This window comes from Lissotriton helveticus, chromosome 8 (assembly GCF_964261635.1).
Source record: "Lissotriton helveticus chromosome 8, aLisHel1.1, whole genome shotgun sequence".
Taxonomy (NCBI): domain Eukaryota; kingdom Metazoa; phylum Chordata; class Amphibia; order Caudata; family Salamandridae; genus Lissotriton; species Lissotriton helveticus.
The window spans coordinates 794,052,002-794,069,382 of NC_136069.1; the positions used below are offsets into that span (position 1 = coordinate 794,052,002).

General features: G+C 44.2%; 1 protein-coding gene across 1 annotated transcript in view; it reads left to right on the plus strand.

Moving 5' to 3' along the window:
• DHRSX (dehydrogenase/reductase X-linked) overlaps positions 1-16,088 on the plus strand; it is a 984,710-nt gene extending 968,622 nt beyond the window's left edge. Inside the window, exon 7 of the mRNA XM_078657613.1 lies at positions 15,264-16,088. Coding sequence (XP_078513739.1) covers positions 15,264-15,452 — 189 coding nt within the window. The 3' untranslated portion in view covers positions 15,453-16,088. The remainder of the gene's footprint in view (positions 1-15,263) is intronic.
• The last annotated feature ends 1,293 nt before the right edge of the window (positions 16,089-17,381 follow it).

Here is a 17,381-nt window from a genome sequence, read left to right on the forward strand (position 1 = left end):
TGTTTTTAATCGTTGTGACCATATAATTGCCCAGAAACGTATATAGTGAACAACTGCATATAATTAGGTTAAGCTTGATACTGGTTCTTGGGTTGTTGCATATTTTATGTTAGCTACTTGATCTGAGCAGGTGATACCATCTTACAAAATGGAATACATTTACTTGGGGTCTAGTGGTATGGACTGAAATGAGCGCATCAACCAAATGTTTCCTATTGCGCACTAATGTGGACCCTGTAAAACTGTAGTCTTGGATAACAAACCCTAAGATCAGGCCTGTGGTTTTATGTTCAGTTTATACAGTTGTCTTCCCTTTCCAGGCTTCATGCGCTACTGTTCTTACTTATGTGGTTGTTCGTGCTGTATTTTGAAACTCATCCTAGTCTCTCTCTTCGCAGAAGCATCTGGTAGCTTTTTGGTAGCAGATCTTTAGCATGCAGGAAGCTTTTGATGTCCTTCTCACAGTGATGTTATAGCTTATGAACAGTGACATGGACCTGGCATAAATTATGCTAATTAAAATCTAATATTCTTTTTGTTCTGTCCAGGAGACACAGCTGGATTGTATTTCTATGACTACTGACGGGCAAAGATCCTGTTAATGATATACCACTTTGCAAAAGGCCCTACTTTCATATTCTCTTTGCATGTTCATGTCCTCGCATTTGCATAATGAAGCTGTTATTGCACAAAGACATGCATATCATTCCAGCAACAGGCCTAGGGTAGCAGGGCACACCACATCGCCATACCATGCATTGGTGCTCGAACAATTTCTGAGTAGGGGTGCTGCTGTCAATATTACATCTCTGAAAGCCTAGGGATTGTGAAAAATCCAAGCATAACACAAAGAACAAGTATAGCAAATGAGCCACTCCAAATTATCAGGGTGTGATAAGTAGCTGGTGGTGCATTTTGGAGCACACTGTTTCAAATATATTACTGAAGCATGGGATTGTAGTGCACGTCATTTACAGACAACACATTTTTTAATTAAAGTGGCCATAAAACTTACACTGGCATGTAGTTGTACTTGTACAACTATGTAGTACACAAACAATAGTGCGAGGAAATCGGGTTTCAGAAAATATTTTTTATTTGCACATCACCAAATAAAGACCCATATGTACAAAAATCTGAAATTACGATTTCCAAAAAGCGAATCCGTAGCCATCACTATTTTGGAGTCACAAAACGGCACGTATGTACCCGCTGATTCCCAAATAGCGATTCCTACGGATTCACATTCGCTATTAGGAAACTGCAAATTAGAAAATCGCAGATTTAAATTTCTTAAGAGTAAATCGCAAATTTGGAAATGGTGCTTTGTGGATGCAGAATGATGATGTCACAGCCCTGGTGGTGTATAATTACAGGGTGCGACCACAAGTCAGAGGCCTATAGAGCTGCTGGAGGTAAGGAGTGCCCCTGAATCACTGCTGCCAGTTCATCACACCATTTCCAAGGAAGACCATGGCTTCTGATGAGGGGAACATGGATTCAGGGAGCAGCAGGAAGGGAACCGTCAAGTTTTCTGAGAGGCAGGTTGAGGTCCTGATCGAGGAATGGGTCTCCCACATGGACTAACTGTTAGGGAAGGCCCCCTGCACAGTACCTGAGGCCCAAAAAATACAGATCTGGACCAGCATCCTAGAGAAAGGCAACTCCAGAGGAGTAACACAGAGGATCATCCCTGAGATCCACAAGAAGTGGTACAATCTGAGGTCCTGCACTAGGGAGGAGCTGGCAAGCAAGATGGCAGAGGGACGTGGGACAGGCAGAGGACCATCACCACACCCCCCTTGACCCCAAGAATATGACAGGAGTTGTAGATATAGGGCCTTCTTATGACGTTGGCGGTGTGGAAGTGGGCTGCCACGCCAGCACTCCGCTGCCATACTGCCAAAGCAGAATGCGACCGCCCACCGGATTCCAAAAGTAATCCAGGACGGGCGGTCCTGCTGCAGCTGGCCCACGGCAATGCAGTGCTAATTCTCATATGTGAACCTTAGAAAGGCACTTCAATGGGAACGCCATTGCACGTTCCTGCAGGGCATGGACTGAGTCCATGCCCTGCAGGAACTGGGAGTGCATGCAGACAAGTGCACACCATGTGCCCCCTTCATGCATCCCCTAGCGCAGAGGCACCAGGGGGCCCTGTAGGCCCCATTTGTTTCCTCACCACCAAACTTTTCATGGCAAGCTTACTGCCATGAAAACTGTGGGAGTGAGGAAACTTCAAATATGCTTAGCGGTGCAGCAGCGGCAAAGCCAGCATATTAGGGACCTCAGAATGCTGCAAGACTACCAGGGATAGCGGATCCCTGTGGCAGCAACGGTCCCATGGTGGTCCAACTGCCCAACTTGGTTTTGGGCGATCGGACCACTGGTGCGGCACTGCCACCGTAGGTTTGGTGATCCATTGGACCGCCAAACTCAAAATAAGGCCCATAGATACCTCCAATCCAGCAGGCACCAGCCAGGGCAAGTCATTAACCCTTTATGTACCAAACATAACATAATGTTAGCTAATACATATATCATCAGTACACCATGAATAACTCTTTGAGGTCCGTGGCCCACCCAGGCAATGCATCATGGGAGTTTTACTAAAAATCATTACCTTGCTGTACTGTGTGCTAATGACCACACCAAACATATCTATACATCACAAACATGTCAGAAACACATGCAGCAGAGTCACTACAATATTGTGCCTAAACATTAATCATTTATTTACACTAAGTAAATCCATGCATGTCCACAGATCACTGCCTGGACATGTCAGGACCTGTGGCAGCTGAAGGGGCTACAACACCACCATCCCCTCAACCCATTACCCCAACTCCAACTGGCAGAAGAGCCACCATCTTACTACTGCCAAGTTTGAGGACAGCAATGAGGGACAGTCGCAAAGTAGGGAACCCACAACATTTTAAACTAGGACACAGCAAAGGCACAGTGCCCAAACCTCAGTAGGCTGTCAAATGACATTTGGGATGCACATCCTGTGTATGGTGGCCTGCAGAGGTTAATCAACACCTCACAGCGCCTGCAGAAAAAGCAAATTTGCACAGTCAGCAGGCTGCTGCAACACATATCCAAGTCACAGCAGAACATGGAGAAAGGCAGGAGCGATGGCTAGCGACAATGGAGAGGGAGCACTGTGTGCAGTGTAAGAGACAAAGTGCTACAAAAGGGGGTGGTGATGGACGGAGCATCTGAACCAATCAAACACTCACACCCAGTCAACAGATCTGGGTTTAATCCATCACCGTTCTTTAGCCCACTCTGCCACCCCAGTTCAGACATGGCCATATGCAAATCAGTCTGACCCTGTGCCTCATGGGAACAGTCCAGCCCGAACTGCGCCATGCCTTCCCTGGACCGAAAATAAGCTTCCGAGGACCGGTTTCTGGCATTTCAGCCGTCTTCAGCCCGGCTTGCTTGAATCCAGTAGCAGAGTGAGCAAGGGACTCACGTCTGAGCATACCCTGTCAACTTATGGCGAACAAAGTGGTACAAAAGGGGGTGGTGATGGACGGAGCATCTGAACCAATCAGACACTCACACCCAGTCAACAGATCTGGGTTTAATCCATCACCGTTCTTTAGCCCACTCTGCCACCACAGTTCAGACATGGCCATATGCAAATCAGTCTGACCCTGTGCCTCATGGGAACAGTCCAGCCCGAACTGCCAAGCCATGCCTTCCCTGGACCGGAAACAAGCTTCCGAGGACTGGTTTCTCGCATTTCAGCCGTCTTCAGCCCGGCTTGCTTGAATCCAGTAGCAAAGTGAGCAAGGGACTCACGTCTGAGCATACCCTGCCGCCTTATGGCGAACAAAGTGGTACAAAAGGGGGTGGTGATGGACGGAGCATCTGAACCAATCAAACACTCACACCCAGTCAACAGATCTGGGTTTAATCCATCACCGTTCTTCAGCCCACTCTGCCACCCCAGTTCAGACATGGCCATATGCAAATCAGTCTGACCCTGTGCCTCATGGGAACAGTCCAGCCCGAACTGCCAAGCCATGCCTTCCCTGGACCGGAAACAAGCTTCCGAGGACCGGTTTCTGGCATTTCAGCCGTCTTCAGCCCGGCTTGCTTGAATGACCACACCAAACATATCTATACATCACAAACATATCACAAACACATGCAGCAGAGTCACTACAATATTGTGCCTAAACATTAATCATTTATTTACACTAAGTAAATCCATGCATGTCCACAGATCACTGCCTGGACGTGTCAGGACCCGTGGCAGCTGAAGGGGCTACGACACCACCATCCCCTCAACCCATTACCACAACTCCAACTGGCAGAAGAGCCACCATCTTACTACTTCCAAGTTTGAGGACAGCGATGAGGGACAGTCGCAAAGTAAGGAACCCACAACATTTTAAACTAGGACACAGCAAAGGCACAGTGCCCAAACCTCAGTAGTCTGTCAGATGACATTTCGGATGCACATCCTGTGTATGGTGGCCTGGAGAGGTTAATCAACACCTCACAGCGCCTGCAGAAAAAGCAAATTTGCACAGTCAGTAGGCTGCTGCAACACATGTCCAAATCACAGCAGAACATGGAGAAAGGCAGGGCGATGGCTAGCGACAATGGAGAGGGAGCACTGTGTGCAGTGTAAGAGACACAGGCAGTACTTGGCTCGGTTTGACAGATTCACTCAGTACATTAACAGGCTGGCAGCCGCAACATCAATGCTGGCAAGGTGTACTATCAATATCCAGACGGACATGATGCACTGCTGCCAGGATGTCGCACATGAGCTAGTGCAAATCACCACAGCACTGGAGAACATTCAGATGCACAACCTCTGAATCATCAACATTATAGCCCCACCTGAGAGCAAGGATGGCTCTAGCCCTAGTGGCATATCCATTCAAAACCCATGCAATACCAGCATCCAAGCTGCCACATGTCTGACAATGACACGTCGGCAGTCCCAAAACCCAGTGCTGCTGACCATGCACCCTAGGCAGTTCGCCGTAAGAAGTGACTCTCTAGAAACTCAGTGGGATGAGTTGCCTTTTCTTCACTGTATTTACTTTGTTGTTCTTATGTTAACAATGTATTATTTACAAGGATGCTATTGATCCTTGCTGCAACAATGTTGTAGCCACCTGGATAAAAGGTGGTCACTCAGCTGTGCACCAAGCACTGCCATCATGTGTGATGTCTAATTTGTAGGGTGTTTTCACATCTCATACCTCAGAAATAGTTTTTGTTTATCTCAGTGCGCCATGCACACCCCTCTGCTGCACATGTACCCTCCTGCAGCACCTGTAGTGGTGGTAAGTCATCAGCAGAGTCGGACGCAAGCTCTACGAGGATGTCGTGCAGACCCTTCCTTATTGTGCTTTTGTGCAGTATGCACATGTGGTGATTATCGTACAGCATGTATCAGGTCTGTACAGTTATGCCCTGCCGGTCTCCTGGAGGCAGCAAAAGTGGGGCTTCAGGATCCCAAGGTCATCTCTATGATGGAGCACGTTGTCCTGTGTGCGCTGTTGTATTGTCTTTCACTTCTTGTTCATGTCTAAAGGTACGGTGTGAGGATCCAGGGACGTAACACATATGCACTTTCACCATAAGGGCATATGAAGGCATACCATTAGGTCACATTACATACACCACCCTGGCCATTGTAAGCACTGAATCTGCGATTCTCTTACCTAGTAAGGTACTGCCTGGGAATCTGGCCACAAGGTCTGTTATGATGCAGGGGCATCACACACCATCTGCACATTGACTGAGTGGGAGCTTTTTCTGTTCCGGTATATGTTCTCATTTGTGGAGGGATGACATATAGCAGTATGTGTGCCATCAACACAGCCAATGACATTTGGGAACTGGCTACCATAGATCATCAGTTTGATTTGTTGCAATGATTTGGGGGTATTGGGGAATCATATATATTGCTTGAATTTGCTCACAATGATGTCTAGGAACATTTGAAGAAATGTGATCCGGGCCCTTTTCAACTGTTGGTAACTGACAGAGGTTAAGAGGTGTAGGCAACACAAAGCTTGCATTTGTGGTGGGATTGTGTTGCGTCTGAGTGGTTGGGCCTGCAGCTGAGGTTGTAACTCAGTAATTACATCAAGTAATTACTGAGTGTGTACCTCTCATGGATGTCCTCCTCTTTCCAAAAAGGGTGACCCTCACCGTAAATATCCTCTCCTGTCTCCACCTCCTTCTTTGCCTCACCGCCAAAATCCTCATCCTCCTTGTTAAAACATACAGGGCTGTCATCCTGGAAGAGCCTGATGGGAGACTTTTTTTTAGTTTGCACCTTGTTACCACCTGATCTGTTTCAATGCAAATTTCATTTACTCAATGGCTATTTTGCGACTAGTCGCAATTAGGAAATCCTTTCTACATGCATTTTTAAATCTGCATTTAGGAAACCGCTATTTGCGATTTCTTATTTTGCGATTACGAAAATGTGATAGGAATCGCATTTTGCACCACTGCAAAGGCCCTTCATACATTGCGACGTGGCATTTTCCATTTCCTAACGGCCTAAATAGCAATTCACTCCGTTAAGAAATGCAAAATGCCTTCGCACATATGTGTGTATTGATTTGTTTTAATCCTGTTAAACTCTCTGCTTCCATCACTGTTCAGAATTGCAAAAAAGTGTGCTTTATTTCTGCTATCCCAGCTTCTATGTTTTAAAATATGTGTACAGTTCATTTACTGGTATTTAAATGTTGTGTTGCAGAAAAACATTACATCTTACTGACTTTCATTTCATATTCCCTGTAATCCAATAGATTGTCAAATAGTACCCTGACATTTGACCTCTTTCTTCGAACATAGCAAATGTGACAAGACAGAAACACAATTTAAATGCATATTTGTTGTTCATTCACCTTATGAACTCCAGCATGTTTATTTTGGGGATGCTGCTTGATCCGCTGCGCCCTTACTTCCAGTGCCTTTGATATCATGGTCTCAAGACTTCAAAGTCTACTTGATTCATGCTTAGATAATCTGTAAGAAACTCTAAAGAATTAATTTGGGTACAATACTTCATTTATTCCTCATTTTTAGACATTTTGAATTTGGGTAGAAAAGCTATTTGCTCACTTGCATTCCAACTAGGGGGCCAATTACGGTGTCGGTCAGAAACACTTGTGTAAAGAAATTAATTTTTGAGGGCAAAATCTGTCTACAGTTTGACCCAGGAAAAGGGATTTCCAACTATGTAAATTCTGATAATACGGTGGAAATTTAACATTCACTTATTTATGGTTTATGGTGTGTTTATTTGGTATTCTACGGAGGTTCTACTCATGAAAATAGTTAGAAATCCACAAACCTATTGTTTTGTGGTTATTCACAACCTTTTACAGATAGTTTCCACCATGGAAAATGCATGAAATGTACTGCTATAAGATGCAGGAGTATGTGCGTTTTCAAGATGGAAATGGGGAGTGACCACACCCCAAATTAGACAGCACTCTAGAGGAAAGCGTTTCTGCACTGGGAAATATATTTCCCCCAATTGAAAGCAAAAACAGATTTAAATCTGGTAACGCATATTTACGTCAGATTTCCTAATGCAGACATTTCCACCTTATGGCATTTGTTTACTTTGGAAAACTATGACTGGTGTTATTTTCCAAGAGTACTTTTGGAACACTCGCTCCAAACGTGGGAGTAATCCTACAGGGGCACTTTTCGGTCTCGACCTGCGAAAGACTGCGCACATGCGCAGTCGAGCTGGCGATAGAGTATTTTTCACTAGCAAGGTTAAGCCCCACCCCTCTTTTCCATTGGCTGGCGTCACCGTTCATGCTAAACGGTGGCCAGCCCTTGGAGAAGAGGTCCTAGTGACGTTCTTCTTTCTCTTTAAGCTCCGTCCTTTTCAGACTGGCTTACTTGACTTACTGCTGGCGTAAAAGGTTTCTTATCTTCTTTATGGGTCCAGAGGGCCCCATAAAGAAGATAAGGTACCTTTTATGCCAGCAGGAAGTCAGGCGCTTGTCGGGCCTTTGGATCAGAATTATATGGCTGATTCGGATTGAAATTTTGACATGCAAAAACGCTGCATCCATTGCCGCGTACCGCTGTATCATGAGAGACGCAGATGTGGGGTTAGGACAGTAAATCCGTATTTCTTCAGTTTGCAATGTCCCCAAGACGATATTTTTTGTAAACTGATATTTTGACCACAATATAATTATATAAACCCTTGGATCCGACTAGAAAGCAAAGTCAACATTTGTCTTTTTTTTGTACATATTTACAGTTTGAGGCACTTGGCAATACCGTGATCTGCTCACAATCACACATTTTTTTTAGTCATGCGCCGAAACTTACATCCTGGCAGTCAGCGTTAAACTCGCCAAAGGGCTCATGCCGAATACAGTGACATTTTACTACTTTTGTGGGAAACACTGAACTGAGCCGCATCCCAATGTTTACCAAGAAAAACATTCCCAATCATTACATAATAACAAGAGCAACTAGCGCGGAGGCACCACTTCCGGGGGGGTAGGGAGGGTAACAGGGAGGGGCATTCTCGGGGTTCGGCGCCCCTGACATTCGGAAGCGCACTTGTGCAGCACTCGGATGCGTCCCATTGGGTTTCAGCTCGCGTCCAGTTTCGGGGTCCTAGGGTGGAATGGACTCCAGAGTTTGTTAAAAGTCTGCAGACTGCCGGTGCACCCTGGATCCCCCCCAAGGCACCCCACGCGTTCTCCCCTCTCCCTCACGTGCACCTCTAGCCCGGACCTCTGGTGGACGAAGCCAGCTCTCCCACCCTAAACTCATCCCCTCCTCCCCACTTCACAGCCCGCCCCTCATTGAGTCCTAACACCGCCGCTCAGGGTGGAGGATCGGTCCGGCGTCATTCGGAGGTGTGCGCTGGAGGTAGAGCCCGGCGCTCTGCGGACACTTCCTCTTCTCTTGTGCAGTCTGCGCGCCACAGCAGGGCATGTGGCTTGAACTTCCCCCGACCCCCATATAACGTGGCTTATTATGAGTTTTTCTGATAAGTGGCCATTCCTCTGTGAAAAAGTCCAGCCCCCCCCCCCCGCCCCTCCAAGTTTTCCTCGGTAAGTTGATTTGGAGCTCAAAGTTGAAAGCGGGTATTGCTACTTTGTTTCCTTTTTCTTATTCACTTGACTTGTATTATTCCTTTTAAGTTTTGAACCGTTTGTGACACTGCAATATATGCCTCGGAAGGCAGCTTGGTAAACACCCAGGAGCAAATTATTCTTTTTACAAATATTACACAACACTGTATAAGGCCCCAGACCCAGGCGATCCTCAAGCAATGCAACTCTTCTTGGAACAAACGGCTCTCACGAAGATGACACAGGCCCAATATACAGAGCTGGAGGCCTCGCTCACGGAGGCTGAAATCCCTGACATCATTAAACAATTAGCCAGAGGTAAATCCCCAGGAATGGACGGCTAGCCCACAGAATTTTATACCACATATGCAACACAGCTAGTCCCCCGTTGCTCACAATCTACAAAGAATCATTTGATAGGGGCTTATTGCCTCCTTCCCCCCGTGAAGCTGTATTAGTGGTCCTCCCAAAACCCGGTAGAGACCCCTCCTTATGAGCTCGTACCGTCCATCATCTTTATTAGCCCCGGACTACAAAATCTTAGGTAAATTGCTAGCCAACAGGCTACTGGAGGCTGTCCCACTACTGGTCCACACGGACCAGAATGAGTTTGTCCCGGGCAGAAGCACGGGGCTAAATATTCGTCACTTATTCAAATTACTAGAATGGGCCCAAATGACAACTGAGCAGCACTGGATCACTGCCTTAAACATCGAAAAAGCTTTCAACACCCTGAGATGGGACTACCTATTGGAAGTGGTGGCACGGTTCGGTATAGGCCCCAAGTTCCTACGTTGGGTGCAAATACTATATACCAGCCCACGAGCCTGGGTGAAAATGGCTCGCATTATCTCTCCACCTTTTGACATCGTGCGTGGCACCTGGAAGGGTTGCCCGCTCCCACCAATCCTTTTTGCCCTGGCCATGGAGCCTCAAGACTGCACGCGTCGTAGTCATGCCCTGGACTGGGGCATACGAGTACATGCACAGTGGCACATAGTTTCCCTTTACGCGGACAATGCACTGATTTACCTCTGTAACCAGGTTGAGGCCCTCAGGGGTCTAATCGAACTACTAGACGCCCATGCACGGCTATCAAGCTTGAAAATAAACTGGGAAAAGTCCGTTTTATTCCCAATGTCACCCATACCAGTGGATCAGAGGCAGCAGCAACCTCCCACCCCACTCGTCAGAGCATATGATTCATTCAAATATTTGGGGGTCCAGATCTACCACTCGTCATCCCACTTGATAGATGATAACCTGGGCAGGGCGATTGCCAGTGCTAGGGTCACACTCCCGTTCTAGACCAACCTTCCGCTTTCGCCCATGCGACAGATAGCCATTTCTAAGATGCTTCTTCTCCCTAGGCTCCTATACTTTTTTACCGTCCTCTCTTATAGACTGGCTCAGAAAATATTCAAGGACCTATAGTCTTTGCTCATGTCCTTGATATGAGGCAACTCTAGGGCAAGGGTAGCACTCCCGAAGCTTCATCTCCCCATTTCGTGGGGGGGGACTGGGAGCGCCCAATTATGAGCTATGCTACGCAGCTACCCAGCTTCACTGGCCTATGCGCTGGCTTGCAAAAAATAACCTATTTGAACTGGACACCTGGGCAATGGCATTATCGCAGCCAGCCATGCTCAAGTGGTCATCAGGCCCCAAAACGATGCTTCAGGGAACAGAGGGACGCATCCTGCTGCTGGCAGCCCATGACGTCTGGACGGAATACATATTACCCAGACGCCGTCCTCCATGATACGCCCCATATCTCCCCATTGAGACGATACCAGGGACAAACACCTCCCTAAAGCGCCCAGATCTGGCTGAGAGGCAGACAGCCGGTGTGACAACATGGGGTGACCTGTTTACTGACTCAACCCTATGTGATTTTGACACTCTAATTGACGACTATGGTGTGTCACCACGGACGTTCCTCCTCTATGCGACATTAACACAACAAGTAACACGAACTTGGGGTGACATAAGTACTGTACCTACAACTTCCGAAGCCCTGCAGACACTACTGACACACGGGACGGGCAGGAAAGCCATTACCGCCATCTACAACTCCCTTAGAGTAGACATAACCCCCACATTAACTCCATTACGTGAATAGTGGACGACGGCACTATCCACTGAAATAACAGACAAACAGTGGAAGCAATGCGTGGGGAACCGAAGATAAGTAATTGTATACAAATGAAGAAATATCCAGACACGATCCTATCAGCTGCTCAAGAACGCATAAAGACTAAAACCAGAGAAGAATTATTGTCACAGTGCACACGCCCAAAAAAACTTGAGAGACCGGTATTTGTGTCGAAATATTCTTCGAATAGCCCAAACATCCCAAAAATTCTTTTACACAATTGGCCAATGGTACAACTAGAACCTGACTTCCAGGGAATTTTCAACAGTACCCCCTTGTTTGCCTACCAAAGAGCAAAGAACTTAAAGAACATGTTAGAACATATTCCATCACACAGAGTTGATACCTTTTCTGGAACGAAACCATGCCACAATTGCAGTCACTGTCACAATATAATCAGTGGCAATTCCATCAATCATCCACGTACTGGCAAAACCATACATCTTAAAACTAATGCCACATGTGATTCCATGAACTTGGTGTATTTATTAAAATGTCCATGTGGTTTACCATATGTGGGAAAGACTGAGAGAAAACTGAAGATCCGTTTAACGGAACATAAAAGTACCATTAGAACCAAGAATGCGAAATCCCCATTGGCTGCACATTTTATATCAGCTTCACACAACATCAGTCAGCTGAGATTCCTTGCACTGGAGGTTGTCCCCTTGAGACCGGGAGTTGATAATCACAAGAGACTGTTGCAACGAGAGTTAATTTGGATGAAAATTCTGGACTCGTGCCAACCTTTTGGTCTGAATGACCGTACAGAATATAGTTGTTTCCTATAAGTACTGTTCTTTCTAATACCTATCTTGCTCATCTTTTTTCTAATACCTATCTTGCTCATTTTCATCTAAACTATTTTCTTCAACTTTTTACATCCCTTTTCTGAACTTTTCATACCTTCAGTTCCCTCACCCTCGTATATATTTTTCTTTATTATTATTGTGGTTTCTTACAGTGTATATATATCATATATTTTTTCTTCCACAATGTTTAAACTATATCATCTACAGTCATTGAACCATGATTGTATTTTGTTTCATGCTCATTGCCCCGAACGTTCACTTGTTAATTTACCCGACAGTTTTATTATGTCAAGTCCTTTGTTTGTGTCAGGCGTCCCAGCCTTTTCTAAATGGTCCGTCCTCTAGTTACCCACCATCTTGCATGTCACTTTCCCTCGATTCCGGTTTTTATGTCACTGCTTATTCCGCCCGTCTTTTTTTTGCGAGTCCGTTTTTTACGTTATTACCCGCCCCTGCACGCCATCACTCGCACTGAACGCGGAAACGCTTGATCACTTGCTACACGCCCGACTTTTGGTGAGTTCTACTAGGCATTTCACATCGGACTTTAGGGTCCGTCAGAATCTTTGCGCACTAAGTACCTGGGATTATTCACGCCGGTTACATTGCTTAACTTGTTCTGTGTTGGCTCCTGCACCCCCGAATATTCACGTCGGCGACTTTGCTTTAACATTCACTATCGCTAGGGTATTCTAACAGGCACTTCTGTCAGATTCAATCTGATTTTCGTATCACCCGCGCTAAGATTTTTTTAGCTCCAGTTGCATGCTAGTATTCTCATTTCTTTCTTATTTGACACGTTTTTCATCAGTTCTAACTACCCGCATGTTTTCACTACCTCAACTTGGGATGGATTATATAGTGAGTACATGTTTTTGGTCTGTAACGCCACATCTTTCGTGGGAAACACTTACTTTCTTTTCTTTTCTCACATGTGTGTTAGATGAGCCCTGTTCTTATGTCCGCCCTAATACGATGTTTATCTCCTCAATAGATCCCCTGATGAAGGGACGCTATGTCCCGAAATGCATTGGGATTAATTACGGGATTTACAAAGGATTGAAACTTAATTGTCAATACCAATGACATATCTACGGTTGATTATATGATGTTTAAATATACAACTATGAAGATACAATTGGAATAAAAATATATTCAACTTTTAACTGAAGTAACGTTTGATACTTTTGAGGCCAAGGCCCATTGGTGCTCCTCAAGATTCAGCGTGGGATGTTCCTACGCCCCCCTTGATATTGAACCGAAGATAAGCTCAATAAACGCCAGACTAAAATTCACCCAATTCAACTATTTACACCACACATATTTAACCCCACATAGGTTGGCGCGTATGTACACGACATCCATTGATATATGTACCAGGTGCCATAACTCGGATGCCAACTTTTTACATATGGTCTGGACATGCCCTCACATCACAACATACTGGGGAAAGTTTCAGATATACTAACGGCAGCAACGGGAACTACAATCCCAACCCAGGGCTCGCACTACCTGCTAGGCATTACAAAACGTAATGCACGTCACAAGAACCTCAACAAATTCCTACATTTAGCGCTGTTTCTGGCCAAACGTGCTCTGGCTATGACCCGGAAATCCCCGGCGGGCCCCTCCACCAAACACTGGTTGACCACCTTGGTGACCCAATATGAGATACTGGCCTCCCAGACTCCACGACCAACATCTAGGGTACAACCCATAGACTGGCACCATTACTTAACCACGATAGAATCCAGCCTTAGCGAAACGCCCGCCAACTCATAACATATCAATGGCAACTACGCCACAGTCAGTGGATACAACTAAGACACCCCACATACTCACTCTGGGGCGCGCACAAGGGAAGCGCTATGGTATGCACACGAGCAGGTGGCAAACGGTCTTAGTTGGCTCAGACCTTAGGCCAGACCCAGTTGCACCTAGTCATAGAACGGTATCTATACCGGGCAATTCTCCCGCTACCCTATCGTCATCGAAGTAAACATCAAACATGCGCCCCGCAGATTGCATTATCAATAAGCGGCACATCTAGTGGTCCCATATATATAGTAACTATAGGACAGGCACACTAGTTAGGTGCTACTAAGTTATTTGTATTATGATTTGCTGCAGCCTTGAATCGTAATATATGTTGACAAATCCTGACGTGAGCACAAAAATGCAAATTGTAATGTACAAAAACATGTACTTTATTATGTCTAATACACAGCTCTAAGTTATTTTGAGCAAAAAAATAATAAATATATATTTTTTAAAAGAACATAAAAAGAGTACTGCAGTGGTACTACTTTACGTGTTCCAGAATGCTTTTCTCCACAGGCCCTTAGTGCTACAATCTACACAAAGATTTTTAAAGCATGTGGGGATGACGTATCTGCACAAAACCATGTATACACAAGGCGGGCCACATTTAAATTAGGCTGGCGAAATTCCGGACTTTCTCAAAATGTAATCTTATGCAATTGTGTGTAATTTTTACTCACCATAGACTGATTTATGCAGAAAATATCATGACAAGAGACATTTTCTTCTAAAATCTGCCAGCATCTTGTCTCACTTGCTTATGCGGAATATGGCTATGCATGAAAAAAATAATGCGAGACTCCTGTAAACCACATTTTGCCATGAAAGCAAAATGTCTCATAATTTTCATGGATTTCTAAAATTAATTTAGCAAGAAAAAAAATACATACTTCCGCACACTTGCCTCGCAAAGACGTAGAGTGAGTCTAATTCATAGGGTCTGATTTATAATTCAGTGGTAATGGAAAACCCTCTAATTTCAAGAGCACTTGAATAGACCACCAGTGGACGTTTCTCCACAAGATGAATAGCTTGGCAGAGGAAATTTCACCAGTGGATGTTTTTTAGACATTTTTTAAAGAGTTATATAGAGCGCAAACTTGACCCGAAACATCGGGAATCAGAGCGCATTACATGAGCACCAGTTTAGTTACAGATGGACACATTCAATTTTGTTAGATGGATTCTGCTCCAAATTTAACATCTTCTGCATAAATCAAGCAATTTTTAACTACCACCAAGCTCTCAAACTGGCTATTTGTCTATATTCCACATGCTTTCCTGCACTACGTGGATATGCCACTCGAAAGGCAAATAATTTCTATCCTGTAAATGTCTAATTCCCTTTTCTCCTTTCCATAGACTCCAGAGGAGGGGGCTGCCACGTCAGTCTATGCCGCCTGCGCGCCAGAGCTGGAGGGAATAGGAGGCGGCTACCTGTACAATGGGAAAAAGACACAATCATCAGAAAAATCTTATGATGAGGACCTACAGCGGAAACTGTGGCACGCAAGCTGCAAGATGGCTGGTGTTCCTGATGTCACCAGTTGAAGCCCTGTGAAGTAGTTCCGTTCTGGATGATCAATAGCTCTTTGCTTTGAAGTTGAGGGAGTGCAGTGCCAATATGGTTTTGCACCATTATTTGCACATTCTGACAAATGTAAAAAATACTTTCACATCACTTGGCACATGCAAAAATTACATTTTGCCCACATTGGGTTGGCCAGAAATGGGGGCAAATGTTTGAGCAAAATTGCACTGGTGCGCTTGATGTAAACCAGTCCAAGATGGATGATGCCCGTGTTTGTCACTTCAAATTCTGTTCATAGCACTTGAATCGAATCTTTGAGAGTTTTGAGAAAATATGTTTAAAAGTACGTGAAGATGTATTTAAGAAAAAAAAAGGTTCATCTTATCTCATTGTTTCCATTCACTTAAAGGAAAAAGACCCAGTTTGATGGAAGGAGCGTTAATATGTTGGTGGTTCATTGTACATCATGGACAATTTGAAAGTTCCTTTCTCCAAGACTAGTTGAATAAAATCAGTTTTGCTATAGGTTGTAACATGATTCAAAGATGATCTTGATGATGGGATGCTCTTAGATCTTGACAGCTCTATGAAATACTCTTCATTTATAATAAAAATATCTACTTGCTTCCTTTGAATAAAGATATATTTCACAGTTATGATGTTTTTGTCTGTTTGATCCATAATATAGGATGTTGTTTCTTCTTCCTTGGGGATTTCTAGACTTCTCTTTTGCAACTATATTGTGATCAGAACTGAACAATATAAATATAAAATGTGTTTTTTTCTTTCTTTTTAGCAAAGCACTAAAATATAAATTAATACTAGGCGCTAACAGCAGATCTTATCAAGAATGACCACTCTAATCAGATGGTCAAAGTTCATAACAACACAACATTTAAAAATACAATCAAAGAAAGGCACAATTGAAAAAATAATTAGCCATACTCCACAATCGGATTTTCATCAAATTACTCAAGAAAAAGGGCATTAAATTGTGCACCCATATAATAAAGTTTTGAAACATCAAGTGGAAAGAATATCATTACCCATTAACCATAACTGTAATATAAAAAATTAAAATGACACCGCTTTCAAATTCTTCCTAAAATTCAACAATTAAGGCCCGTTCCATTTGGTAATAGGTAACTTATTTCATAACCTAGGTCTTAAGAGCGAAAAGCATCTATTGCTCCTCCTTACTGTGACCTTCTGTGTTAGGAGATTCTTCATTGGTGCTCTATATGAGAAAATGTGGAGGGTTTCATAGTGAATATTTAATCGCATGAGATCACTGTAGCCTCTTGGACAATAAGGGGTGACCACAATTGGACATTGTAAAATCATTTGAACGTCTCCTCTAGGTTTGAAATAATCATTGTTAATTAGTTGCTGTTTCAGGTATAAAAACGCCCAAGAAGGGAAGCCCATCACCACAAGTTGTACCCTTCTAGTAGCACACCATGGGTCACTGGGAGCCACTCTGTGACAATCAGTTGCATGGCACCAAGCCATTAAGAATATCAAGCAAACAAGGTAGGTCGCATGTAACAAAGAGAGAAAAATATTTGAGAAAAACAAACAGAAAATTATACAAAAATGTAAAAGTGTACATGATAGGGCTGGGAAAAGTGTATTCAACATATATATTGACTGAACTGATGATCACAGAGTGGAGTGGGAAAGGTTTAAATATGACTTGGTGCGCTATGTGGCAGTCTGACACTTAAGGAAACTGCATGATGTAATTATCTTATGAGAAGCCCATCTGAATAAGTAAAGTCATTACTATTTTATACAATAACAATTGAATAAATATGAGCAGAAACCCAGGATGGAAAAACTCATGGTGCAGCTAAGCTGGTCAGGTGACCCTCATTGGCAAAAATAAAAAGCTCTCAATATGATTGCATTGGTAGCTGGTTTATATGATTGTTTGACTATTAGGGGAA